Here is a 26,617-nt window from a genome sequence, read left to right as displayed (position 1 = left end):
AAAGACTTCATTAGGTTCATGAAAAAGGCAATCAGACTGAATCCCGAATAGGCCTACTCAGTTATCATCAGACAGTAAAGTCTTTTGATTAACGGACTAAAAACACGTGGAACTTGTATGCAAAACATTGCTGATGGCACAACAATTTAATTAAAATGTACCTGCCATGCTTGTTGAGTTAGCATGTTGTGGTTTCCTCTCTTAACGCTGTGAATCAAACCTACGAACCTCCAACAGGTCTATAGCCGTGCTAAAAATCTGCAAGGTGTGCTACAATAAGAGCATGAAAGATGCCTTAAACAAACAATATGTAATGTTCTGCAACGAGGGGTCTCTCAACCAAAACAATGGATGATAAACACAGACTTTTGTTGACGTTGGGAAGTTGCATGGACTGATGGGAGTATTAAACACCTTCGCTGGTTAGAATGCATCTATTCACGGACAAATGTACCCATTCAAGTTTATTCACGTTACGTTTAGTAACGTTTATTCATGTTATTCTAATAAAATAGCAGTTTCCCCAACATAATTAAGTTTTTCTTGATTCAATTTTTATTGTTAGCTGACCAGTTAGCTAGTGAGCCAGCAAGCTAACATTAGCCAGCAGCTAAAACACAAAATATTTCACATGTCAATGTCACCTTTTGGATGGTTTCAACACCGGGGCGGACAGGGTTTGTTCTAACGCTAGCTAGCTACTCAACGAGGCTGAGAGACGGGTGTGGGTGGGGATTGCTGGGGGAATCTCTGCGACGGCGAGGACGTTCGATAGCCATTGTGCAGCAGCAGAACATCTCCCAGCTGTCCGGAATTATCTCCCCTTTACTTTTCTGTAATCTTAACTTTTTGTTTTGGTGCTTAACCCACCTTTTGTCGGAGGAGATTTTCAGCGGACACCGGTAGCCCTAATGGAGACGTAGCTAGCTAGCTAATGTTTGGATGGCCGCTGTTGTGACTCGAGTGCTGGGTCTGATATGGTCCGTTTCCCGACGCTTCATTAAATTGCCGTTAGCGTCATAAGCACCAGGCACTGGAGTTAAGTGCTGGCCGGTGAACATTTTGTAGGTGCTGATGCCGGTTCGGGCCCGGCCCCAGTGGTCAGGGTTAATCTGACTCCAGAAGATCACCTCTTAGATTGCACCTTTAAGTTTGTGTTTTTTGTATGGTAAACCAGAAATAACTCTCAGGAGTCCTCTAGTCGAAGTCAGTCATCTTTAGTGACAATATTGCAAGCAAAATACATATACTACTACTATATATATATATATATACATACACACATATGGTTCAGAACTCCTTCAAGACTGTCTCACCCTACCATAAACACAGTCTCTCCAGGTCTGACCCAGTCCTAACTTTTTTGTGGCTTCTTATACTCTTGAGATCCCCCTTTCGCAACGGTCCCGTTGCCGCTATCAGTTTGATATAATCCAGACGTCTCATTTCCTAGGACCGTAAAAGGAAGGTTGCGCTAGCCATGAATACACCTTTGTCCTCCGGCTGTCTCGGCCAGAGATGTTTGTTACTATTATATTGCTTCATGATGTGTATTCTGCTACATGCATTTTGTAGTCTTATCTCACACAGGCCTCAGAAAGGGGAGAGTGGGGTCATCCATGGCTCAGACATTTTACCATTTGGTAACTTCTTCCTACACTGCACCCACATTCATCACTAAACCTTTTTGTTGTCTCTGTTCCTCTGGCCATGAGATTATTTGTTTCTATGTTAATTATTTCCCAGGAGAGTGCTTCAACACTCCCTAATTTTGTTTTATCACTTTACAGGCCAGATGAAATTCTCACAGCCTAGATGGAACAGAGAGAGTGAGGTCATCTATGACTTCAGGCCTTTTACTAATATTTTACAGAAATATATTTATACACTGTATTTCTGTAAGTGGCTGGCTTCTAGCTGACTGGGGGCTAACAGTAAATAGCTAGTTATATGTCCCGGGGCAGTTGTCAGCTCTCATCCTGAGTCTCTCTGCGCTGGGGGAGTGAGGCAGACAGACCGGGGTGTGTTAGCTAGCTGGCTAAATTAGCATTAGATTAATCGTCTATCTATACAGCTAACATTAACGTTACTGGTGAACTCATTCGTGGGTTAGCCCAGTGCTGTTAACCATGGTCAAAACAATCATACTAAAAATAACTTTATGAGCATATTGAACGATGTTGTAACCCTATAATGTTATCCACCAAGCTTTAGAATTAACGTTAGCTACTTGTCAACCAGCACATTGTAGTAATGATAAGCTGCGGCCCTTTGCTGCATGTCATTCCCCCTCTCTCTCCCCTTTCATTTCTTCAGCTGTCCTATATAAATAAAGGCCTAAAATGCCCAAAAAACAATAAAAAAAAACGTGCATATAATTTAATTGCATTTAAGTGCTACCCATTTTTTAATAACATCTGTCAGTTGCAATTAGAAGTAGCTTGATTTTATGTTTCTTTCTGTCAAAATATGATGCAACAGGATTCACATATATGAGTAGCTACCGTAGACGTAGACACTGGAGGTCATCTTTGGTGATGTCATTGAGAATGTCGGTCAGTGTGTATTCCTCCAGCACGAACTAGAAGAAAACACATTAGCCGTCAGTCTAAAACCACACTAAACATAATGGGCTGTAGTTCTGCTTATACACAGATTTTCAAAAAGCCGACAGATACTCCTAGATAACCTTATCTATGGTGTCAGTGTCTGCCCCCTGCTCTTTCAGCCAGTCAGTGAGCTTCTTGTCCGGCTCGTGATCTGCTGGGATGTGAAAGATGGAGGGAGGGGAAATGTCTGTAAAATAAAAACAGGGAGTTAGAGAGGAAGAGAAACACAAACAGAAGAATAATCAATCAATCAATCAATCAATCAATCAATCAGTCAGTCAGTCAGTCAGTCAGTGTGTTTACCTGGTTGTCTGTGCCTGAGTCTGACCAGCTCCAGGTCGTGTGCTCTCTGCTGCAGTGTGGCCTTCAGGACCTGCTGGTACTCTTTCTCCTTTTGCAGCAGCTCCTCCAGCAGCCTACAGCCAACAGTGACATCCATTATAGTTAGCACCCTGCTATGCCCTGCTACACCGTGCAGTGTCCTGCTACGTCCAGCTACGCCCTGCAATGCCCTGCTACGTCCAGCTACGTCCAGCTACACCCTGCAGTGCCCTGCTACGCCATGAACTACTACAACAACTACTATTTCTAGTCATAGTTCCATTATCTTTATTGTGACTATATTTGCCACTCTTCATCACATCCCCAACCGGCACCGGCAGACAACCGCCCACCAAGAGCCTGGTTCTGTCCAATGTTTCTCCCTGAGTATAATCAAAAGTGTTTAATAATGCATTGCTGACACTATTGCATTTCAACTAAAAGCCTTCATCAGGGTACTGAGGTAAAAAACAAAACAAAACACAGACACTTTAATGGCAAACGACATGACACATATGAGCTACAGGTGTGTGAATGTTAGCCAAGACCATGCTGGGCTACGAATGCTTTTGAATTCAAAGGACAATGATAGGCTCCAACCTACAGAAAGCAATGTTCTAAAAATTAGAATACCTCCAAAAATACTTCTGTAATGAACATTGTGCAAAGGCCCTATTCCAGTCCGGCTGTATTGCACCAGAACTAATGTTTTATACATGAATTACTCATTGTACAGTAGAGACATTGCAAACTCAGGCAACCAAAGAAAGAGAGCGGAACGGATCTGTGAAAGGCAGAAATAGAAACTATTTTCTCATCTAAAGCACATCAAACACGTATAGATGTTTTCGTGAAGATTTACGATCCTAGTATCGTTTTCCTCCTCCGCACTTTAATTATTGCAGGTACAGCAGTAAACAAGGAAGTAGGCTACTCTGTTATCGATACTAGCAGTGGTGGAATGTAACTAAGAACATTTACTAAGTATTAAGTCTTAAGTACTAAGTACTGTACTTAAGTACAAATTTGAGGTGCTTGTACTTTGCTTGGTCTTTTCTTTTCATGCCACTTTCTACTTCTACTCCGCTACATTTCAGAGGGAAATACTGTACTTTTTACTCCACTACATTACTCTGACATGTTAAGTTACTTGTTACTTTGCAAAGTAAGAGTTTTGCACACAAAACCCATGTAGTTTAGTAAATATGTTTTATTATAAATTAACCTATTAGCCGATTAAACACTGTTGATTGACAGAACTGTTTTGATCGTTTCCAGTTTCTAAAATGTGAGGACTTTTCTGCATTGAGTACTTTTACTTTTAATACTTTAAATACATTTTCCTGATGATACTTGTCACCACTGTGACAAACATCATGTGTGACAAACATCAATCACACAAAGCCCCACAGCTATTGGAATCGTTACAATGCATGCATGAATGTGTGTGGGTGTGTGTGCTTGCGTGTGCACATTCTCTTTGACTTTTCCACTTCCTTAGTCACGAAGGATATGAGTGGAATTTCATCATCTTGACTCCCACTCATACAATGTGCCTGCAGCAGGTGTTGTGCAGTATGTGTTGACATCTTTGAATGGCACTCCCTCCACTTCTTTTTTTTTTTTATTCTGAATAATAAGACAATTGTTTTATTGAAACGTCTTTAACTAAATGTGTTGTTACGTCTGTATGTGGGTGTTTTGGCACGCACCTGTTGGTTTCCTGTTTGAGCCGCCCCAGCTGTGCACCCAGTGGATGATGCGAACGCTGATGCTCCTTGGAGTGGGTGGAGTTTAGCGTGCTGGCCGCAGAGTGGGTGGGGTCAGCGGTCGGCACAGGGTCGTCAGCTTGTGGAGCTAAAACAGGACCAAACTCTACTTCTTCTTCATCCACTTCGTCTTCCTTCTCCGCTCCCTCACACTCTGACGCTGGGCCGAAGTGGGTCTGCAGCTCTGTCAAAGACACGTGTAAACTAATTCCTTGTAGCATTATATGAATAGTCATTATTATTGTTTGTTGCAACCATGCAGTTGAAGGACATAAAGTCACGCTGGTGTCAACTAGATGGCGCTAAAGGCTAAGGCCAGACTTCTGACCTGGTATGAGGATGGTGATTGCAGCCTGCACAGCTCGGCGGATGATGTTATCCATAGCAAACATCCAGTGGGGTTTAATGTGATGGTTCCTCAGGACTTTGTTCACCTGAGAACATCACACACAAACAAACAAGGACAGATATTCAGACCTAAGATGATTCTCTAACTACTGACCTGAACATTACACATACTGTACACTCATGAGAGATAATTTGATATTTATGCACTCATATATGTAACTTACAGTTTAAACATAGTGGGTAAAAGATATTTACATACATATATATATATATATATATATATATATATCTATCTCTAATATATATATATATATATATATATATATATTTATTAATAATTTATTGTTAGACTTAAAGCGCCCATATTATGCTCATTTTCAGGTTCATAATTGTATTTTGAGGTTGTACCAGAATGGTTTAATTTTCAAAAAACACCATATTTTTGTTGTACTGCACAACAGCTCCTCTTTTCACCCTGTGTGTTCAGGTCTCTATTTTAGCTACAGAGTGAGACCTCTCATTTCTTTACCATCTTTGTTGGGATTCGCACATGCGCAGTAGCTAGGTAAGGATCACATCAGCTGTTTCTCTAACTTCACTCAGTTACAAGGCAGGATTAGCCGGGAGACTTCTTCTAAACAAGGGCACACTTCCAACTTTGCGTGGAATACCTGCAGAACAGGGACATGTAAGTAGTTCTTTTGTAGATTATGGTGAACTTGTGTGTGTTGTAGCAGTGTTTTGCCATTGAGAACGAGGGGTCTAACCGCTAGCATGCTAGCGCTAGCCCCCTCGTTTCGGCTACTGACGTAGAAAGCCGTGCAGATTTTGAACAGCTCACCCGGAGACTGAAGGCAGGTTACATTCAGAAACCCGTAACTCACTCAAAACAGCATGGATGGGTTTTTTCTAAGTTTGTATGCATGTGGAAGCACCAGAGACACAAAAGAACACCCCAAATCCCAGAAAATTTGAATTTTTCATAATATGGGCACTTTAAATCTAATAAAAAAAAAATGTTTTCCTCACAAAAGATTTTTGGACAACATAGGACAATGTTCCTACAATTTTGTCTGCATCATTTTGGATGAAGTTAGATCTTTTGCTAGGTTCACTTCATAGGAAGTCCTATCTTTGAATATTTTCGTTGTTATCCAAAATAAAACGTTTGATAAGTTATAAGGATTCTCTATTGGATAAACATCATACTGACACTTAATAGTGATTGATTTGCATTTCTTGGTGTACACACAACTGTGTACACCAAGAAATGCACACACGACAACCAACATCTCTTGTCCTGTAGTGTAGTAAACAACAACAATGCTTTTAATTACATATGCTCATAATAGTTTGCATGTGTCGTATAGGATATTTTCCCGTGCATTTTGCTCAGCTGTGTGTTCATGTGTGAGCTGACCGAGTCCTGAAATCCAAAGAGCACCAGCTGTATCTGGTTAATGGAGGTGGAGTCAAAGTCCAGGTCCAGCTTGAGCTTGGAGATGGTGGCTGCCATGATACGCCGCTCTGGGGAATGGATGAAGTCTCGAAGGATGCAGATGATCTGCTTGATGTGTTCGACGGACAGCTGGAGCTCTTCACTGCCCTATACATACACATACAGATACACACACACACACACACACACACACACACACACACACACACACACACACACACACACACACACACACACACACACACACACACACACACACACACACACACATTTACGTACAGAAATCCAATAGAATTTAGACAAGCGTGGATTTAAGCTTACTGAGCCTGTGAGCGTTATTGTTCATATGTAGTGATAAAGATGTATGGAACTGAATGGGTTTGCAAAGTTTAATTACAAAAAAGACACTGCACATGAAGCATAACTATTAACTCTCAGGGACAACTAATAATACAAGTTTGAAGCATCTTAAATTGTGAATTTGTCATCACAGCCCTTATTTGTAGGACTTCTGTAGGAACATATGACTTTTGTGCCACCCAGTGGTAGAGAATGCAGGCTCCTTTTCTCACATGCTAAGTTTTAGATGAAAATATCATGTGATTGGATTTTTTTTTTACACTCAATAGTGCAGTTGGAGTGCACTGATGGGTTAGAAAACTCAGCTGAATTAATGCCTTAGTTCAGTGGTTCTCAAACTTTTTCACATCAAGGACCCTTAAACTGACACAAATTAGACCACAGACTTTGTCCCAGGGTCCCCTACCTGATAGATAAATTTGTCACATTTTTTATGTTTTTTCCCGTTGTATTTGTGTCGTTTTTTTCTTTGATGGCTAAGTTACATTTTTTGGGGCTTTATGTCGACCAAGCTGTAAGTGAGAAGACTATATGAGACATGCAATAATACAATAAAAGATGTTTGACTTTTTTCGATTAAATAAAGCACATCAATAAAATGTACATGTCTGGCCCTTGATGTGATTCTTTTTTTCCAGTGTGGCCCTCTGGGAAGTTGAGTTTGACACCTCTGTTTTAGATGATTTATTATAGAAAGTGAATGAAACGCATGAGCAAAATAGTCATACAATAAGTCATTGTGTTACTTATGGATGAAAACATAATGAAAATACATTTTTCCCCTTTTTGTTGTGGACCCCCTGGAACCTCTTCAAGGACCCCTGGTGGTTCCCGGACACCACTTTGAGAATCACTACCTTAGTTAATGGGACCCTACAGAAACTGCATATGTACTTAAACATGGCCACATGTTGCATAAATCTAATTTATTTATTTTCATTTTTGGGGGGCGATTTGCTCTTGTGAGATGTTTTAACTGTCTATTATTTGGGTTTCCAAACTGTACTCTATGCTTAGCTGATCAGAGTGTCTTAAACATTCCTAATACTGAGCTAAATGGAGAAGTGCACTAAAATGTTAATAATTAGCACCTTTTCTATATATCAATTTGTATATACTTCAACTTGAAATGGCTCTAACTATTTGTTGTTATTTACTTTTTTTTTTGTAATTCAAGATTGCTATTAAGTTTGCCAATGGATAAACAATGTAATACAAAACAAGGCAAAGAATAAATAATATGTAAATATAAATAAAGTAGCACATTTTGTATTAAAAAATGTGTTATGTTAAAAAATGAGACCAGACTTCATAAATCTTCCCTTTGAAATTATTGGCCTTGCAATTAGGGATTCAAAAGAGGTAATGTCCGTCATTAACTTTAACCATTCATCAAAAAAGGCCTTGTCTGTTCAGTGTTCCAGATTATAACATCTCTCGAATAATTCCAATTGCATGCACTTTTGTGTGTTGAAAAAAGACACAATTGTGGTAAAACATTGGTGTTGCTTTTATTCCTTCATAGAACATCGGAAGATGACTTTTTACAGATCAGTTTACCACTTAATTCATTTAGTTTGTTTAACGTATTTATTTTATGAATGAGGCTCATGGTGGGGATAAAGATGCAGTGAATCTTTGCCACACACTCACCTGGATGTAATTCTCCTTGAGGTTGGAGATGACTTTTGCCTGGTCGTCATTGAGGACCTTGAACAGAATGGCCCGTCTCTCGCTGTCCTTCTTCAGCAGGAACAGACCGCCGTCCCTGTCCTCAGGGGAGGGGGGGACACTGCGGTCCTCCGACACTGAACCCTCATCTGGAACACTGCAACACACACACACACACACACACGCACACACAAAGTGATCTCACTGCAATATAAAATAACACATGAAAGCACACAACTGATTTACAACAGCGTGACGCGGCGTCCACTTTATTTACAGATACAAGTCTCTCCTGGCTACTATGTGTGCCCAGGAAAGTGCAGCGGCAGCATGAGTCAGCGCGGCAGGTTGTGAACGTATGCACGCACACACACATGTCTGTGCACGTGCAGATGTGAGTGAGATTGTGCGTGTGTGCTCAGCCGCCAGCTGAAGCTTGTAAACTGATTAGACCTCATTATATCCGTGTTGTAAAAGGCAGCGGAGCACACTGGGCACAATAAAGCCACCTGCCACCAAAAGATCACACACACACACACACACACACACACACACACACACACACACACACTCATTCCCATCTTCTCACATGATCTGTACGGTCCCAGCAAGATTTGCAGTAGGTTTTTATATTGTCAGAGTATGTAATATATTTTTGCATTCAGAATAAGCATGACTGTGGAATTTTCTAAGTTAACATCTGTGCTGGAGCCAGTAAAGATAATTAATGATGCAAATTCTGCAAAGCAGTGGGATCTGAGACAAATCAAATTCAAGATATCTAAGAAATATGAGAACTTGACCCAGCTAACTTGCACACAAACACACATACACACCTCAAATAGTTGGAGTTGGTGGGTTTGAGCAGGTTCTCGGAGCCAGAGCTTTTCTTCTTCTGGAAGAAAACATCGTGTTTGGAGTCGCAGTCTGGGCTCACGGAGCCGTGTTCACTGCTGCTGCTCCCGGTGGCCTCAAACTGCAACTGCACCGGCAGCGAAACGCTGTGTATGTAGTCTGCACAAAACGTCAGTTTAGAAAAGAATGGAAGGAATCTATGTAATTCTTGAGAGGGTTTTTTTCTACATAACGTCCAAGTCAATCACACTTTTCCTTTGAACCAATCAGATTTTAGCCATGACCTCCATTATCCAATCATGTTGTTGCTGTCAAACTTTAAAATCTGTAACCTTCTCTGCTTCTGTCAATGGTAATTTTAGTTCCTGACTGGACCAACCCACTTTCACCCCCAGTTTTCATCAGGACTAGTCGTCTCATTGGTCCATCAAATTATTTCATCAGGAATCTCACTCCAGATCACATTCAGTTTGTCTCAATGTTCTTGCATTTATTTTGTTACTATTGTGCAAATAAATGAGATTTCTTAAGCCCACCTTTCAATTAATCTCTCCTGACTTAACTACATTTGAGGCGGATAGACAGCACATGTACAGTCCCTCTGCTCCTTAGCTACTTACTATTCTTCTGGCAGTGTTTCTTTCATATGCTGTCTGCTGAGTGTAACTTGTGTTTCTTTAATTTGTCACTGTGCAAGGGGCGACCAAATTAGTTTCTCTTCTGGGGATTAATTAAGTTATTGAGAGGGCACCCATACATAGAGGTTTACTCCTCGACACAGGTTTGACTCCAGCCTGCGGCCTTTTTATTCATGTCATTGCCCCTTTCTCTCCTCTTTCAAGTCTAAGCTGTCCTATAGAAATAAAGGCCTAAAATGCCCAAGATATAATCTTTAAAAAAAGGTTATTTTTCCATCTCTAGGAACATCCCATAGAAATTGTTTATCTGAGAGACTTTAGGTACTTATTAGTACTGGATACACAGTGCCTGTCAACAGTGGAATAGCATGCTCCCTGTGCTTTATTTTTGTACATGTGTGTATGTGTTTACCTGATGGTTTGAAGGCAATCTTGCTCTTCTTGCCCTTGGCGTTGTGTTTGACAAAAGTGTCTTTGAGGAGGTCCGAGGTGATGGCTCTCTTGTGAGGGTCCGGCTCAAAGCAGCGCAAGATGAACGACTTGGCCTCCAAAGACAAGGACTCAGGGATCTCTGGGTGGATCTTAAACATGCCCACCTGTAACATAAAACCACAGTTACACAAAAGAATCATGACCTGGAAATTTGTTTAAGGAGTCGCCGAGAGAGTAGGTGTTCCTAACAAAAGACTTACAGCTTCTATAATAAATATATCTATGTCTTTATTCAACATTTACAAAACCTCATGTAGAGGGAAATACATGTACACAGAGGCAATACCTACCTTAAACATGGCCGCCTGTGGTTCTCCCAGTTCATGAAAGGGAGGCTTTCCAGTGGCCATTTCTATAATGGTGCATCCCAGGGACCAGATGTCAGCCGGGGCCCCATACCCTCGAGGGCCCTTATCAATGATTTCTGGAGCCATGTACTGCAGAGTACCTGCAAGACACAGATGCAGATGATGACCTGGAACAGTAATTTTTTTTACAGATAATAGTTTCGGCGTCTCCTCTATTTCTTGCACGATAGCATATGTGTCAAGCCAGACAGGTATATCACATACAGGAAGACCACAGTGCAGCCGGATATTTTACCAAAATAGACACATTTAAAAATAAAACAGCCATGTTTATGGTGAATTTGACTGTCTTGACTTCTCACAGCGAGACACGCGATCAGGCACACGGCGAGAGAGACCGACGGACGGACAGAGAGAGAGAGAGACACACACACACACACACAGACACACACACACACACAGCCACATATAGGCTTCAATTACCACAGTTTCCCCACTCATCCTGTCTCTTTCGAGAGAGAGAGAGAGAGAGAGAGAGAGAGAGAGAGAGAGAGAGAGAGAGAGAGAGAGAGAGAGAGAGACGTGACCGGTATGAATGGCCAGGTGCACGATCAGGCACGTATCTACGCGACACTTATGCTTGCGGTGTGTTCCAGCTGTAAGGCAATCAAGTAATATAGCATTAGTGACTCACAAGCTGAAGCTGAGATATTGAAAAAAAAATGTAAACACATTTAAATTTAAACACATAGCTAATCTTAATAAATGAAGACGTGAGATTTTAGATATTTTAGTCCCAAAAACTGAGTTCAGAAGAATTTGTTAATTATATTTCATTTGATCCTTGAGTATTTTGTCTGCAGTCAGTAATTCTGAGCAGATTTGGCATTTCTAGTCTACTCTAAATGCTGCGAGAGACAGAGAGAGCTATAAAAAAAACATGGAGTCAGAGGAGAGACAGATAAGGACACACACACACACACACATACACACACCTGCTAATGAAAGGTAAACACCCTTCTGCCTCTGCTTGATTAGCTAATCTAATTACACACCTCGCTGGCTGCTGGAGAAGGCCAGATGGTCAATGAATGTCTCTCTGCTCTTATGTCTGAGTGTTTCTATAGAGGCTGATAGTGGCTCTTGACATTTTGAGGGTCAGTTGATATTTACACTCATAGACTGCAGCATTTCTATGACTCCATTTATGCAGTCCAGACTGAATTACTGTCTTGTTTCTTTCTCTCTAAGACATTACTGGAGTACTTAATATTGTGTATTAAACAAAGCTTTATCTGGTGGTATACAGTGTTATTTTTTGATGATTTAGTTGATTGAAAATCATTTTATGTTAAAAGAATGAGTAGTTTTTTTTTATCGTTTATCGTTTTAGCATTAGGGCTTTTGGCTGTCTTGGAGGTCTGCACTCTCTGAGTGCCCTATTTTTAGTTTATATTATATTTTATTACTATATTTTAACTTCTGCACTATTTTTTGTTTATGTCATGTGTACTTTTTAGACATATTGTATGAGCGTTGTTGGACGGAGTCTGAGGACAAAGAATTTCATTGCCATCGTTGTGCATATGACATATAAAAAAACATGAACTTTTTAACTTTAATTTAAAAATGTAACCTGGGGATTTGCGGACATGCCAGTTAAAAATATGTATGTTTTTGTGTACAAGATATTACCGGTGAATGTCTCGGTGCAGGGGTTGACTCCTGCCAACCTCTTCGAGGTACCAAAGTCTGAGATCTTCAAGACACCACTGTAGGTGTTCACCAACACATTATCACCCTAATGGAGAAACAGCAGCAGATTACTATTAAATCACCCCCACACCACAGTGAGTACGTTTACATGCACACTAACATTCCACTATTATTCCAAATATGATAATATTCTGAATCTTATACAGGTCTTCTTCTGAATGTAGCATTTTCTGACATGTGATATGCTGGTATTATTTGAGTTTTAGAAGCAGTCTTTGGACATGTATATTGCACATTTGGAATATGCATCTGAATTGGAGTTTTTACCCCAGTTTGCAACAGTTGTATTTTGTATTTTATTGGTTTACACATACTGTATACAAATACCGTAATACAGATTAATATACACATAATCAATAAAAGATATGATGGAGAGATGCAAAAAAGTTGGATATGGACAGGTTTTTGGATTTGCGCAAATATCGCAACGGCGACATTTTCAAGAAGGTGGTTGAAGGAATGAAAGAGGGGGTTCGGTGTTCGCCCGGTCCAACAAGTCTACCACTGACGAAAAATAATTAAAAATTAATATCCATGTAAACAGCTAATCAGGAATATTGTCTTTTTGTAATAATGGCAAAGAAGGGAATATTGTGTAAACATTGTACAAAGAGCTCCTTTGACGTGCTGCCTTGTACCTTGATATCTCGGTGGACGATCTGGTTCTCGTGCAGGTATCGGAGCCCCTCCAGGATCTGTCTGGTGTAGAAGATTATAGTCGCCTCCTTCAGCGGACCCCATTTAGACCTCAGCAGCACAGACAGGCTTCCTGGAGAAAGGAACAGAAGGAGTGTCCAAAACCTATCATGAAATGGGAAGATGACCAAGCAGTTAGAGAGACCGCTCAGTAACCGAGAGGTCACAAGCATCGATCTCTGAAGTAGACAATTTTGCCATCATGAATCAAGAATATCTACCTACCTGCACAGGATAAAATTATCAGTAAAGCACAAAGTAGACAGTATTTTTGATTTGTTCTGGTGTTCTATCAATGCATTTCTAAGTTTCTAAGGATTTCCAAACAAGTTCACGTACAGTACAGGCCAAAAGTTTGGACACACCTTCTCATTCAATGTGTTTCTTTATTTTCATGACTATTTACATTGTAGATTCTCACTGAAGGCATCAAAACTATGAATGAACACATATGGAATTATGTACTTAACAAAAAAGTGTGAAATAACTGAAAACATGTCTTATATTTTATATTCTTCAAAGTAGCCACCCTTAACTTTTTTTGATAGCGCTGCAAACTCTTGGTGTTCTCTCAATGAGCTTCATGAGGTAGTCACCTGAAATGGTTTTCACTTCACAGGTGTGCTTTTTCAGGGTTAATTAGTGGAATTTTTTCCCTTATTAATAAAAAAGCAAAGGGTGGCTACTTTGAAGAATCAAAATATAAGACATGTTTTCAGTTATTACATTCATCAGTTAAGTACATAATTCCATATGTGTTCATTCATAGATTTGATGCCTTCAGTGAGAATCTATAATGTAAATGGTCATGAAAATAAATAAAAAAACGCATTGAGTGAGAAGGTGTGTCCAAAGTTTTGGCCTGTACCGTAACTGTGCAATTGTTTTAACATCTCTTTCTCTCTCTCTCTCTCTCTCTCTCTCTCTCTCTCTCTCTCTCTCTCTCTCTCTCTCCCTCTCTCTCGTACAAACGCACCTCCAGGCACTTGTTCCATGAAGATCTTGATGTATCCGTTCTCGGAAACCGAGCCCAAGTACTGAACAATGTTCCTGTGCTTCAGGTACTTGTGAAGGGCAATCTCTTCATGAAGGGGCTGGGAGTACCTAATTCACACAAAGAGAAAAAGAACCAAAATTGCTTTTTTTCCCCCCTTTATTTATCCAGATAAAGTTTGCTAGAACAAACACATTTTTTTACAACTTTGTGAATGTTGAACGTGGTAGGTTTCGATCCAGGGGTCACTACAGGTCATCATATTTCTACACAACCAGACCTTAGAGAAAGTCCCGCACACTGACCAGTACCCAAGCAATAATTTATTTAGAAAAATACAAAGTTTCGGTCTTAGACCTTCAGGAAGGTCCGAAACCTTGTATTTTTCTAAGTAAATTATTGATTGCGTAATGGTCAGTGTGCGGGACTTTCTCTAAGGTTCTGATCTGCTACTTTTGATCATATCCTACGCACCTGCCCGACAAAAGGTGTGCAAAAAAGCTTTCCTACGTTACACAACCACAACTACCTGCTGTCTCTCTCAGGGATCTCTTTGATGGCAATTCGGACCTGGTTGCTGACGTCTCTCCCGGCGTACACCACTCCATAGGTGCCCCGCCCCAACACCACCCTGTCACCTGTCTCATTGGTGTCATACTCATACTGTAAAAAACACAGAAACACACACACACATTCAGTAATTATAAACTGTAGTTATAAACAAATATATGTACTCTAAAATAATGTCTATATTGATGACCTCCAGTGTATCTCCGTCTCCTTCCCCCTCCAGCTCCACGGCGTTCCCCGTACCATCAGATATCATCTCTTTCACCATGGAACAGAACCTTAACACAACGTTTTAACATTATTATTTCCAACTCTTGGCCATCAGGTCATGTTGCAGTACCATCGCACATACGTACTGTACGAACACAAACGCAGACAAACACACACACCTACACAGACACATCTAGAGGTGTGTGTCCTCACCGACCGCACTGCTCCTCAGTGGAGAAGTAGATCTGGAAGTCGTCTGAGTTATCATGGACGTAGAGGAAGCAGCACCGCTCATCAAACTTACTGATGCTGCAGACAGAAGAGTTAGAGTAGATGAAAGCTTAGATTATTTTTTTCTTGTCTTTCATTGTAATTTTACATCTTTTCTCACAATTACAAAAACTTATTTTAGACAGTCCATTCGTTTTAAGGTACAAGCAAAACTTAGGGCGTCCCATAATTTGTTTTGAATTGCAGCAAACTGTAGCTCATCTCTCATAAAAAGCTCAAAAAAAGATTGTTTTATGCGTAAACAGAAAACTTAGTTCAGTTTAGTTTGTGAGCAGAAATTAACTTTGTACCTCTTGTAATAATAAACCAAAATAAACAGTGACAATGTTGTGTTAAAGCTGCATCGTGTCCAACATACCGCTCAGTTTGGGAACTTTTTCATTTTATTCACATCCAGCTTAACTTATTCATACCTAATGCCTTTGATGGACATTGCTGTGAAGTTCCACTCATGGATCCCTTTCTGAAATGAAAGGGCATGAAGTTTTTTTATTTTCAAAATAAAAAAATAACATTTTACAAATGGATAGGGAACAGAAGGATAACATATGTGTGATGTTACTTCTTGATATGAGAAGCTAAGTTTCCATCCAAATGTAGAGCAAATTTCACCAAAGTTCGAAAAACAATGTTGCAATTGAAAATGCGAATTAATGTGCATTTCCACCCACTACTGATCAAATATCAGGATGTTGATTCATCAAGATAGATAGTTTTTGTGCTAATTCTTCAGTCAGGTGCTATTAAACCATTTGAAAAGAAAAGGACACAATGCGATGATGTAATTAGTCTCTTATGGTCTCTCGTTCCACACAGATCTGATGTTTTCGTATGCCACCATTTTTTGTCACTTCTGTGGATGTTTAAGGTACGAGCTTCATTTACGTCTTGATTTATTCTTTAAATCTATTTCCATTGCAGGTTATCACATTTAGCTTTTATCAATACACCAACTTTTTCACCTCAGCAAGGCAAAACAAAGTTGTTTGTTTTCTGCGCTTCCTCTCGGGTTAATTAAGTTAATTGTCAATGGGGCAATGCAATGAAATGCTGTGGTAAAGAGTAGGAGGGTCATTTGGTTATGGTGATGTTCTTACCATTTCAGGAGGAGAAACATGCCAAATAGAGACATTCTTCTCTTCAGCCTCATTGTTAATGGACACATAGGACGGCTGGTAAACCTTAGTTGGCTCCAGAATCAACACCTGTAACACAAATAGAAAAAGAAAAATTGACGGACACGTTATCATGAGTCTCTGAATATCAGATCAAATATGTCTGAGTGTTTGCATAATGTGTGTTTGTACTGGAAATCGCAGTCGATTGGTGGTTCCCTGCGTGGCCTCGACGATGATGTCCATCCAGAAGTTGAGCCTCTCCCGCTGGGGAGAATGTTCCACCGTCTGCTTCTTAAACCTCTGGATCAGCTGCAGATTTTGCACCACCGACCGCAAATACCTGGAAGAAAATACACATGAAAAAAATCACTGGAAAATAATATGCATGTTTAATGGAACAAAACAATAAAGGGACCAGCAACCTTTTTCAGGAGCATATCTATTCCCCTGTAAATACACTCAATTTCCTCAAATTGTTGGTCATTATTTGGATTTTTATTTTGTGCTTATAGTCCACTGAAAGGAAATGGGAACCACTTTTTAATCAAAAATACGTCACACAAATAAGAGTCAAATTGTGGATTGGAGAATGTAACACTCGTTAAGACACAACTATTTTGATAATGACATCAGCTTAGAACATAAAAAGTACTTTTTTTCACACCGCGAACTGTTCTTCTGGAATACTTTTTACTGATAACAAACATGCAGTAATAATGCACCATAACAGTACTGACAACATAGAATAAACTTTACCAAAGAGGCGGCTTGAGTTTGAAGAGCTTCTCAGCAGCCTGAGTAGCTTTAGGGATGTCGTTAGCTAGCATGCTAACGGTAAAGAACTGGCCTACGTCCCAGTAGTTGTTCATTTTCTCCAGGGAACCTTTGCGCCCCAGCAGACTGTTCAACCTCACACCTAAAGACATCAGAAGTGTGAAATATTTATAGAATATAATATCTTTTCTTTTTTTACCAAAATTGTTTTCTAGCAATCTCTGCATTCTTCATTTTAGCATGTACATTAGGATACTTAAATGCAGCAGGCTTTGTAGCCTAGCTAGCTTGTTTTGTTCACATTTATTTTGGATGCTAGCTGCTAAGTTTGCAATTACTGTATCAATTAACTATTTAGCTTGGTACAGATACAATAGATGAGGTAAACAATGGCCTATTGAATGCAATTGACACATTTAAAAATGTTCTTTTTGGGTGCTTCTAGCTTGATTTAGGCATTGTGTGCTGGCTTGATAAATTAATCAAAGGGTGGGGGTGTTATGTTCAGGTTTCACTCACCTATTTTTCTCAGTTCAATGGAGCTCTCAAACTGTTGGCCAGAAACTATGAGCAGGACAGCCAGGTTGATACCAGAGTAGAGAGTTGGCTGCAGCTCAAAACCCTTTCTGTACCTGCACAAAAAATAATCAATAATTAGGGTTGTATATTTTAGAAAATTAAGGATTCTCAGCATTAGACTGCATAAACGAGTGTGTGTGTTCATACCACTGTATAGCGTTGACCCTATTTTTGGTATCTTTGCAGTCTGAGTCCAGGAAGATGTCCTTGTATATCCGTCCGCAGAGACAGAACATGTCCGGCGCTGGATGTTCGCACGACTGCAATACTTGCAGCATCACTCTGAGAGCCTGCTCCCTGTCACCAGGACTGTTCCTCCTGCACCCAAACAGATGTATAAATTAACATAAAATAAAATCCACAATTTAATACAATCCTCAATTATGTGATTTAAAGATAGCTTGACAGCACCAAAATTACATGAATTCCACTGGAGTCCAAAGCTGAAATGGCAGTTACTGCTAATTGATTTGCCGTTAGCCAGAGTTAAATGTTAGCCCTTTTTTTCAACAAGGATGGATAATTGGATTTAGCTACTGCCTTATTTAGTTATGTGGAATATTAAACTGATTTACCAAGTTGATCAAAATGGGTATATAGCTGTCAATTAAAGTAACAGCTAGGAAAATAAAAGTCAATAGATTTAGCTAAGCTTTAGCAAAGTGCTAGCTGTGACCTCCCCAGTTAGCTTAAACTTTAAATGTCTGTAGGGAGGAGAGATGGGTCGAACAAACAGGACTTTCACCTAGGTGAATGCTGTTTGTCTCCCGTGTGAAATCAAAAGCCAACATTAACGTATTTTAACTTATGTAAGTAACTTGAGTTACTTAACAAACTTATAATTAATTATTTCAATTATTTCAACCCAAACCATGATCTCATCCTAAACCTAACCAGGTTTTGTTGCCTAAACCTAACAAAGTAGTTTTGTTGCCTAAACCTAAATTGTTTGCATAGTTCAGGCACGTCATTTTTTAACATGATTTGCCAGCACGTTGTAATTCTGCGTTTAGAGGTTGTGGTCATTTCATGTTATCTGTGAAATCAGGATATCAGGTTTCCCCACCTATCCAAAGCCTTGCAAAGTAGAAGTAAAAATCTAAATGTTATTGATAAAAAATTCAAAAGAGGAATTATGACTTTTGCATTACGAAATGTTTGGCAATCTAATCCAATCCAATTCACTTTATTTCTATAGCACATTTTACAAACACAAAGTTTCCAAAGTGCTGCACAGAAGACTCAGAACATACAAACAATTCATAAAAAATATATAAAATATAGAAAGAATAAAAGAAAGAATAAACACCACAGTGGACCACATAACTCACACAGAATTAAAAGCCAAAGAAGAAAAGTGTGTCTTTAGACGTGCCAGAGTTTAGGTCCAACCACAGAAAAGGCCCTGTCCCCCCGAGTCTTAAGTCTTGACTTGGGGACCACAAGCTGGAGCTGGCAGTAAAAGCCAGCTCACAAGCTGGAGCTGGCAGTAAAAGCTTCCTTTGGCAAACTATGCATGGATTTTTCTCTAGGCCTGGGTTTTTTTAAATCAAGTTTCCGTGTAGGCCTACCTGTTGAGGGCAAAGGCGTAGTGGAACTGGATCATGGGCTGCGTGGCCAGATCACAAGTCGGCAGCATCTCCAGAGTCTCTACCAGCTTCACCATAGCATCGTAGTCCTAGTGGTCAGATAAGTGGAAATTATTTCTTGCCTTTCAGTTTTCAATATGATGCATGTATGTGTTTAGCACTGTTTCTTCAACGTGTGTGTATGTACCTGTATGTCTCTGTAAGAAAACAGCAGGTTCATGACAATGTCCTGAGTGAGGACTTCCGTGTTGTCGATTCGGAGTTTGATGCGGGAAAGCTCCTTGGCCAGCTCCTCTCCCTGGTACTTCTCTCTGGCCTTCCTAATGTCATTTAGCAGGGTGTCCTTAAAAGAAGCACTGCATAAGAAACACCGTAAAAAGGAGAGAGAACATTGGGTAATTAGTCCGGGGGGTTTTGCCATACTGCAGATTTTGCTTTGGTTTTCATACTGCATGTTTTGGCCAACTCAGTAGGCCTACGCACTGCTAGTATAGTAGGTGGTTTTAAATGCAACCCCTGTTCCAAAGAAAAAAATTTTTTATATAATTTTGTATTATTGATGTTTTATCTGGTTTTCACTCATCAAAATAAATCCACGGCTTTTTTGGGAAAAAGTAAAAACAATGTGCTCTTTGAATCATACATTTGTGGGTCCATTTAGTCAAAAGAGAGCCAAGTGTCTCCATGTTAAGGTTATACCATCTACCCACCTGTATGTGAGTTTAATAAGATAAGATAACTTGTGTATGATCATGTTTTAAATGTGTCTCACCTGGATGTGACGTGGATGTCCTTCAGCAGGCTGGTGAAGCGGTCAGTCAACGGAACGCAGAGCGGCCCCAGCAAGTTGTCCCAGCTGGGCTGCATGTACTCACTGGCCCTGCGCTGGGCGTCACTCTCACAGCACATGTACTCATGGTTAGGAGTCACTATGTAGGGGATGAAGTAGTAGTTACCACTGGATGCCTGGAAGGAGAAAAGGGAAACATTTTTTTCTCAAAGGAAAAAAGAGCATTCAGATTTGAGTGTGAGTACCAGAGTTAAATACAGCTATGTCAGATAAACACACACATGCCGGATGCTGATCCCAGGTGTAGAAGGAGTCCAGGAAGGGATGGAGACATTGGGGATTATAGATTGATTAGTGAGGAGGATATGTACGAGCACAGGATCAGTACACCACTGAAGCATCATAAGATAAGAATATCCTTTATTGATCCCCAGAGGGTAGATTCAGGTATTGCAGCAGCACAAGTATAAGTAAAAAATAAAATACTAAATAACAAGCAACTGTGTGGAGGATGGGTGGGGGTGGTGCGCAATCAATGAAGGCTTGTTATGTGGATGCAAAGACAGTGTTGTTGTTCTCATGGGGGGCAACAAAAAACATTTATAAAATAAAAATTCAGCATCAATTTGGAATAGAGGATGAGCAGTCCATTTTAAATGTATGATATGTGAACTTGACATAGAACCACAAATTGTATAATCTCATCCAAGAAGAGATAGAAATACAAATTAATTCGATCCTTCTTTGGTTTTGTGAGTTACAAACTGTTGTTAGGGCATTTCATTTTCTATTCACACAGTATCAGGGAGGTCAGTGTTTTTAACGTTCTCCTCCATGCCTGTTGTTATTATTAGCCTGTGAGAAAATCTCCCAGCATGCCCATGGTGCAGCATTGTACCTACTTTATTGTGCAATCCAGAGCCTCTGTACTCTGGTGGCAACTGAACCCAGGGGAAACCTAATGCTGGAGGACGAGTGGCCTTCTCCACACACACACACACACACACACACACACACACACACACACACACGCACACGCATATGCACGCACACACACACACACACACACACGCACACGCATATGCACGCACACACACACACACACACACACACACACACACACACACACACATACACACACATACAGAGACACCCAATACTTCTGTTACTAAGATGAATGTGTGTGTGAGAGAGAGAGAGAGAGAGAGAGGACACTCTTAAAAAAGAGATTTTTAATCTCAATGAGTCTCTTCCTGGTTAAATAAAGGTAAAATAAAAGAGAGAGAGACTGTAGATATGAAATCCTGCATGCATTTGTACATGAGAGGACGACAGGCACTTGTCACAAATTTTATTCCACAAATGGCACGAGACAGTAAATCACTCTGAAACACACACACACACACACACACACACACACACACACACACACACACACACACACACACAAAAACTTACTGTGTTTTTCTGTACCACCATGTCCTGTAAGGAGATAAAAACAGAGCATGTGAGAACGGATTTACAGACTGGACAGATCATTTATTCTTTTGTACTGTTGAGTTGTACTGTGCTACGTTACTACTTCAAACAGCTGTTTTCCCCTAACAGCACTGCACTCACGCACGCACACAAACACACACACACACACACACACACACACACACACACACACACTGTACTGTAAATAACATAGTGGATCACTTTGTTCTAAGGAGCTGCCAAGGAATGGCATCCACAAACTCTAAATACACCGACAGGAGTACCTTCAGTGACTGGGCAGTGTCCGGGTCAGTGTCGTGGTACAGGATGACGTTGTTGGCCATGTCGAAGCTCTCCCTCACACCCAGATGGTAAAACAAGGAGGGCTGCCGAAACACATCACTCATGTCCACAACCGCAATGTCTGGAATGAGAGAAAAGAGACGGCAAAGGTGTCAACAACCAGTAGGTTGCACCTAAAGGTGGTGACAACAACACTGACAACACCACCAAAATGTGTCTCAAAGCTCTCAGACTTTAAGGTAAATTAAATCCATTTCTTGAGCAAGACACTTTGAAGCACTGCAACTTTACAAGGGGGTTGGGGGGGGGGGGCTGACTCTTGACCTCTTGACTTCATAAAAGTTGGAAATGTTATTCCAGGAACCATTTAGGTTTTTAACACAACAAAAATACAATTTAAAGCTCCTTTGCAAGCTTGCAAAATGTGTTATTGATGGTTTCTAATCCTACTGCCTGGAGTAGTTTGGAAGACCGTTTTTCTCTATTGCCTTGTACGTGGAAAAACTTTTTAGATGGATGTAGGTGAATGTAGAATTCTTCCCTGGAGTTGGTAGTTTTTTATGATCTGCAGACTCCAACGGAGAGAAACATCACTCAGCATAGATGCCTCAAGCATGCCAAAGTAGGCTATACGAGTCTGTATAAAGAAAACAAAAATCTACGAGTGTGCAGACATGAAGAACTACATTTTATTAATCGGCAGCTTTCATCTAGAGGCAATACTTACCTGCAATCTACAACCAAGTATTGTAATAGTAGACAACTCTACTTACAGTGTGCATGAATGACATTTAATTTGTTCACATCTGGTCAGCTGATTGAAAAGGCAGTGCTAATAAAGAATATTTAGATTTTAGCTAAATATGCTATATTAGAAAGTCTACAGTCATGCTTTGGCAGTACTTCTGCACAGTGGTGCTTTTGAACTAATCACTAACATTAGCATCCAACAAACTCACAATCAGGGTGTGATTTCTGCCTTTCTGGTCTACACATCCCTGCCTCTGGTGAATTACTTCTAACCCCGGTGGGGACAAAATGTATCCCTCACCGCCTCAAAGTGATCAATGCTACGTCACCAATAGACCATTATATACCTAAAATAGAAGTATTTTAAACTTTAAAGTAAAGCGCTGTAACGTGAAGAGTCTATAGCTATATGGAAGGATAAAATCCAAACAGCAGCTGCTGGTTGTATTTAGCCGCTACAGAGCTCCGGGATGCCGGCTACCAGCGGCAGTTGTTTAGCCGCCAATAGGTGACTGTGAGTCGGCTACAGGCATCGCCAGTCAGATGACGGCCCTTTCAGGGGCCATGGTAGTGGAGTTTAGCCAGAGAAAGTAAGCGTCATGCAGTGATGACAATTAGGCACCAAAACAACTAGTTAGGTTTAAGAAAAAGATCATGGTTTGGATTAAAACATTCCTGAGGAACGAACAAGCGTGATTAGCGATTAGTGAGATAAATTCCCGTTGTATATTGTGCATATTTAAGTGTCTTGACATGATGGTTGAGTGGCACTTTATCCATGGTATTGAAAAGGGGATTAAATGCTTGCATGTTTTGTTTTGACTTGATTTTTTTTAAACACCCCCCCCCACCGCTTTTTTTTCACAAATCTCACCCTGCTCACAATGACACAGCTAACATGCTGACGGTTAGCATCGTTTTAACTGCCTTAGCTGTAAAATTAAAATTACAGCTAAGGCTGATGATTGTCATTTAGTTGTGCAGATATTTGGTCATTGATTTTGACCTGATGAAGTTAATACAATTCATCCTCTGGGCACCATGAATGTCTGTGAAAAATCCCACGGCAATCCATCTAGTTGCTCAGATATTTGATTCTGGACTATAGTGGTGTATGACAAACCAAGATTGTCATTGAGCCACAACACTAGCATGCATTTGATATCAGGTTAACATCATGTTGTTCTGTACTGTGTATACAAAGTAGTCTCTCACAGCAGACTCTCAGACATGGGCAGGAAAAACACTGTCTTAACCAGTCCCAACCTTGCATTGTGCAATGCATGCTGTTTTTTCCTAGGAAACCTGAATGGTGCTGAGCCTTCATTAATGTTATTAATTACACATGTGTTTCATAATGAAGTGGCTTCTAATGTTTTCAATAAACATTTATTTTGGCCACACCGTCAGCCACAAACACTTTTATACTCTCCAAAACACACATCTGTACCCTCATGTGTAGTGTACACATCTACTAACAGTAACGGATGTACAGTAAATTGTTCATAAACATGCCATGGCTTCATTACAATGCTACATTTAAATTCAAGTCCAAAATTGCTTAAACGTTGGCATTAGATAAAGTTCACATAGAGTTCTTCAGGTTTCCGGCAAAGGCTGTGATCCAATGAGGAACTGAGGATTTCTTTTATAATAAAAACAACTTCCACACAGTCCTGTTCACCACACTGTCACTCTTTCTCCCCTGAATAAATAAAGGTAAACATTTCTCACTTTTAAAATAGCGCTGAAATTGACACTCAAACACACCATAATTAAACAAAAATATTCCGTCTAATACACACTAGAATGGTGAAAGATGGTGATGTGTGAGATGAGTGAGTTATAGGCCTATAATATATTATCAAATACCATGATATTGATCACAAAATAGAATTACTGCACATATAATGTTAAGGATTGAAGGAACATTCCCAGAAGGTGATTTACTGGTCAAAATAGGTTGCAATACAGAAAGGTATCATGTATATGTGTGTGTGTGTGTGTGTGTGTGTGTGTGTGTGTGTGTGTGTGTGTGTGTGTGTGTGTGTGTGTGTGTGTGTGTGTGTGTGTGTGTGTGTTTTAAGTAAAAATCAAAAAAATTCCCAATCACACTTTATTCATATCCGTTGTGTCAATAGCACTTGATTTCAGTAACTATTTCAACATGCAGATAAACACCTTTTGTGCAACTTCTAATGCGCATCCAACTTCTTTTTTTTTAAAAACAAATTACCCAATCTGCAAATGACCAACACCGTGCTGTTTCACTAACACACACCTGCATCGTAGAAACTGTCCAGAACGGATGTTTCTCCAAAGTCCAGCCGTCCGAAGGTGACAGTGGTGAGCAGCGCGCTCTCTGAGTCGCAGGCTCTCTGCAGGCACTGCAGCGCTCCGGACTCCGGGCTGCTGGCCATCACCGACTTCAGCCCGTCGTTCAGGACGTACACCACCCGCAGGGAGCGTTGCTTGGCCGGTGGACAGGGGCTGGACACCTCGCCCCGCTCCCGCTCCACCAAGCACACCCCGGCGGAGTGCTCTCCTCCCATGTCGGTGACCTGTGCGCTCTGCACCGTATCCATAGCGAGAACCAGAAGTGGTTCTGCTTTATCTCCTTCCTTCTCCGTTTACTTTCCGCCTCTCCCTCCCGTTACTTCCTTTATTCTGTCTGTCTCCCCCAGTCTCGTTCTCCTCACGCTCACTTGTTGCGCACCTGCCGTCGCTGGAGAGGAGCGCGTCTGAGTTTGTCAACCCCGCATCTCGCCTTATTAACTCACATCATCTGCCGATTATCTCGCACCAAGAAGTCCGCTTCACCCAGACTGGATCCGACTAGATCCGCGAAGGAGAGAGAGGAGGAAATGTGGAGAGAGGGGGAGAGACAAAAATGCATCCAGAAGTTAAATTATGGGCTACTCCTTTGGCTCTTTAGTCCAGTTTGAAGTATACTACGGAGGAGCGTGTTTATACTGCAGGATACAATCAGGACCGCTCTGTCCACAGTATGAAATATTATCGCCGTCTCTCCGGTTGTCTAAATATAAAACGTTGTCCTTTTGGTCCCCTCCTCTATACCCGTGGGACAGCAGCCAAGATATTCTCCCTTAAGTTAACCCTGCGGATAAAATCAGCACAGCCTAGTAGGAGTTTTTCCTCATGAGTTATTTATTGTTGTTGATCAAGTGTATTATTGTTTTGCGCAGACTTTCCCAAAAGACTATGGGAACCCATGCCCTACATACAATCTGGATCAGATTTGCACCGGTGGCACGTGGTAATGCCGTACTCTGTACTGACAGCCAGCGGCGAATATATCACACTCTGACGGAGGGGGCACAAGTGTTCCCATAATAGGGTCAGTGCCATATGTCCTTTCTGGATACTTCTGCAAAGTTGTTTATGCTTCCTAGAGGAACCACAATGCTATGTGTGTGCAGGTTTTTAGACTATTTACAGTAATTAGGCACCCAAATTCTAAACTACCTAACTACTTTTTAAGTTAATATAGCTAAGGATGAAATGCTCTTTGTGGTATTTTCCAAGTAAATAGACTGTATGCGGACAATAACAGCAGCTCACAGCATGTAGTTCAAATGCAGCAAACTTATTAGATGGAATATCCATCAACAAAGGGAGACCAAATCCAGCTGGCCCGGCTTGTAAAAAGTAACCTGGTTTTTGTTCTTTACAGCTATTGCAACGGCTGTTCATCATTCATTTGGAGTCGTATTTATTGTTTGTGTCCACCTGATGAATGTAAGTCATGTATTCACTCTCTTTTAGCTGTTTATGGTCTCTACCAACTCCCAAGGTAAATATCTGGCTCGTTAGCTGCTAAATGCTCCACTAGGCCACGTTTACCAGC

At 40.6% G+C, this 26,617-nt stretch overlaps 1 protein-coding gene across 2 annotated transcripts in view; it reads right to left on the bottom strand.

The window, feature by feature from the left end:
• The window catches only part of map3k15 (mitogen-activated protein kinase kinase kinase 15), a 28,388-nt gene extending 2,592 nt beyond the window's left edge, over positions 1 to 25,796 (bottom strand). The window contains exons 1-29 of one of the 2 annotated variants that reach the window (XM_028570029.1): positions 25,031 to 25,796; positions 21,981 to 22,120; positions 21,676 to 21,699; positions 21,120 to 21,200; positions 20,200 to 20,393; positions 19,615 to 19,783; positions 19,410 to 19,516; positions 17,986 to 18,156; positions 17,779 to 17,891; positions 17,242 to 17,401; positions 16,675 to 16,825; positions 16,465 to 16,572; positions 15,781 to 15,830; positions 15,290 to 15,385; positions 15,057 to 15,144; positions 14,826 to 14,959; positions 14,279 to 14,406; positions 13,245 to 13,375; positions 12,526 to 12,631; positions 10,813 to 10,970; positions 10,443 to 10,626; positions 9,374 to 9,551; positions 8,520 to 8,694; positions 6,468 to 6,653; positions 5,028 to 5,133; positions 4,643 to 4,883; positions 2,913 to 3,025; positions 2,690 to 2,796; positions 2,505 to 2,581 (exon numbers count right to left, since the gene is read on the bottom strand). In XM_028570029.1, the coding sequence (XP_028425830.1) occupies positions 2,505 to 2,581; positions 2,690 to 2,796; positions 2,913 to 3,025; positions 4,643 to 4,883; positions 5,028 to 5,133; positions 6,468 to 6,653; positions 8,520 to 8,694; positions 9,374 to 9,551; positions 10,443 to 10,626; positions 10,813 to 10,970; positions 12,526 to 12,631; positions 13,245 to 13,375; positions 14,279 to 14,406; positions 14,826 to 14,959; positions 15,057 to 15,144; positions 15,290 to 15,385; positions 15,781 to 15,830; positions 16,465 to 16,572; positions 16,675 to 16,825; positions 17,242 to 17,401; positions 17,779 to 17,891; positions 17,986 to 18,156; positions 19,410 to 19,516; positions 19,615 to 19,783; positions 20,200 to 20,393; positions 21,120 to 21,200; positions 21,676 to 21,699; positions 21,981 to 22,120; positions 25,031 to 25,334 (3,980 nt within the window). In that variant the 5' untranslated portion in view covers positions 25,335 to 25,796. The remainder of the gene's footprint in view (positions 1 to 2,504; positions 2,582 to 2,689; positions 2,797 to 2,912; positions 3,026 to 4,642; positions 4,884 to 5,027; positions 5,134 to 6,467; positions 6,654 to 8,519; positions 8,695 to 9,373; positions 9,552 to 10,442; positions 10,627 to 10,812; positions 10,971 to 12,525; positions 12,632 to 13,244; positions 13,376 to 14,278; positions 14,407 to 14,825; positions 14,960 to 15,056; positions 15,145 to 15,289; positions 15,386 to 15,780; positions 15,831 to 16,464; positions 16,573 to 16,674; positions 16,826 to 17,241; positions 17,402 to 17,778; positions 17,892 to 17,985; positions 18,157 to 19,409; positions 19,517 to 19,614; positions 19,784 to 20,199; positions 20,394 to 21,119; positions 21,201 to 21,675; positions 21,700 to 21,980; positions 22,121 to 25,030) is intronic. The other variant, XM_028570030.1, reaches the window with a different exon arrangement.
• Positions 25,797 to 26,617: the final 821 nt, after the last annotated feature.

This window comes from Perca flavescens, chromosome 22, assembly GCF_004354835.1.
Source record: "Perca flavescens isolate YP-PL-M2 chromosome 22, PFLA_1.0, whole genome shotgun sequence".
Taxonomy (NCBI): Eukaryota; Metazoa; Chordata; class Actinopteri; order Perciformes; family Percidae; genus Perca; species Perca flavescens.
This window is presented reverse-complemented; position numbering and strand designations above follow the sequence as displayed.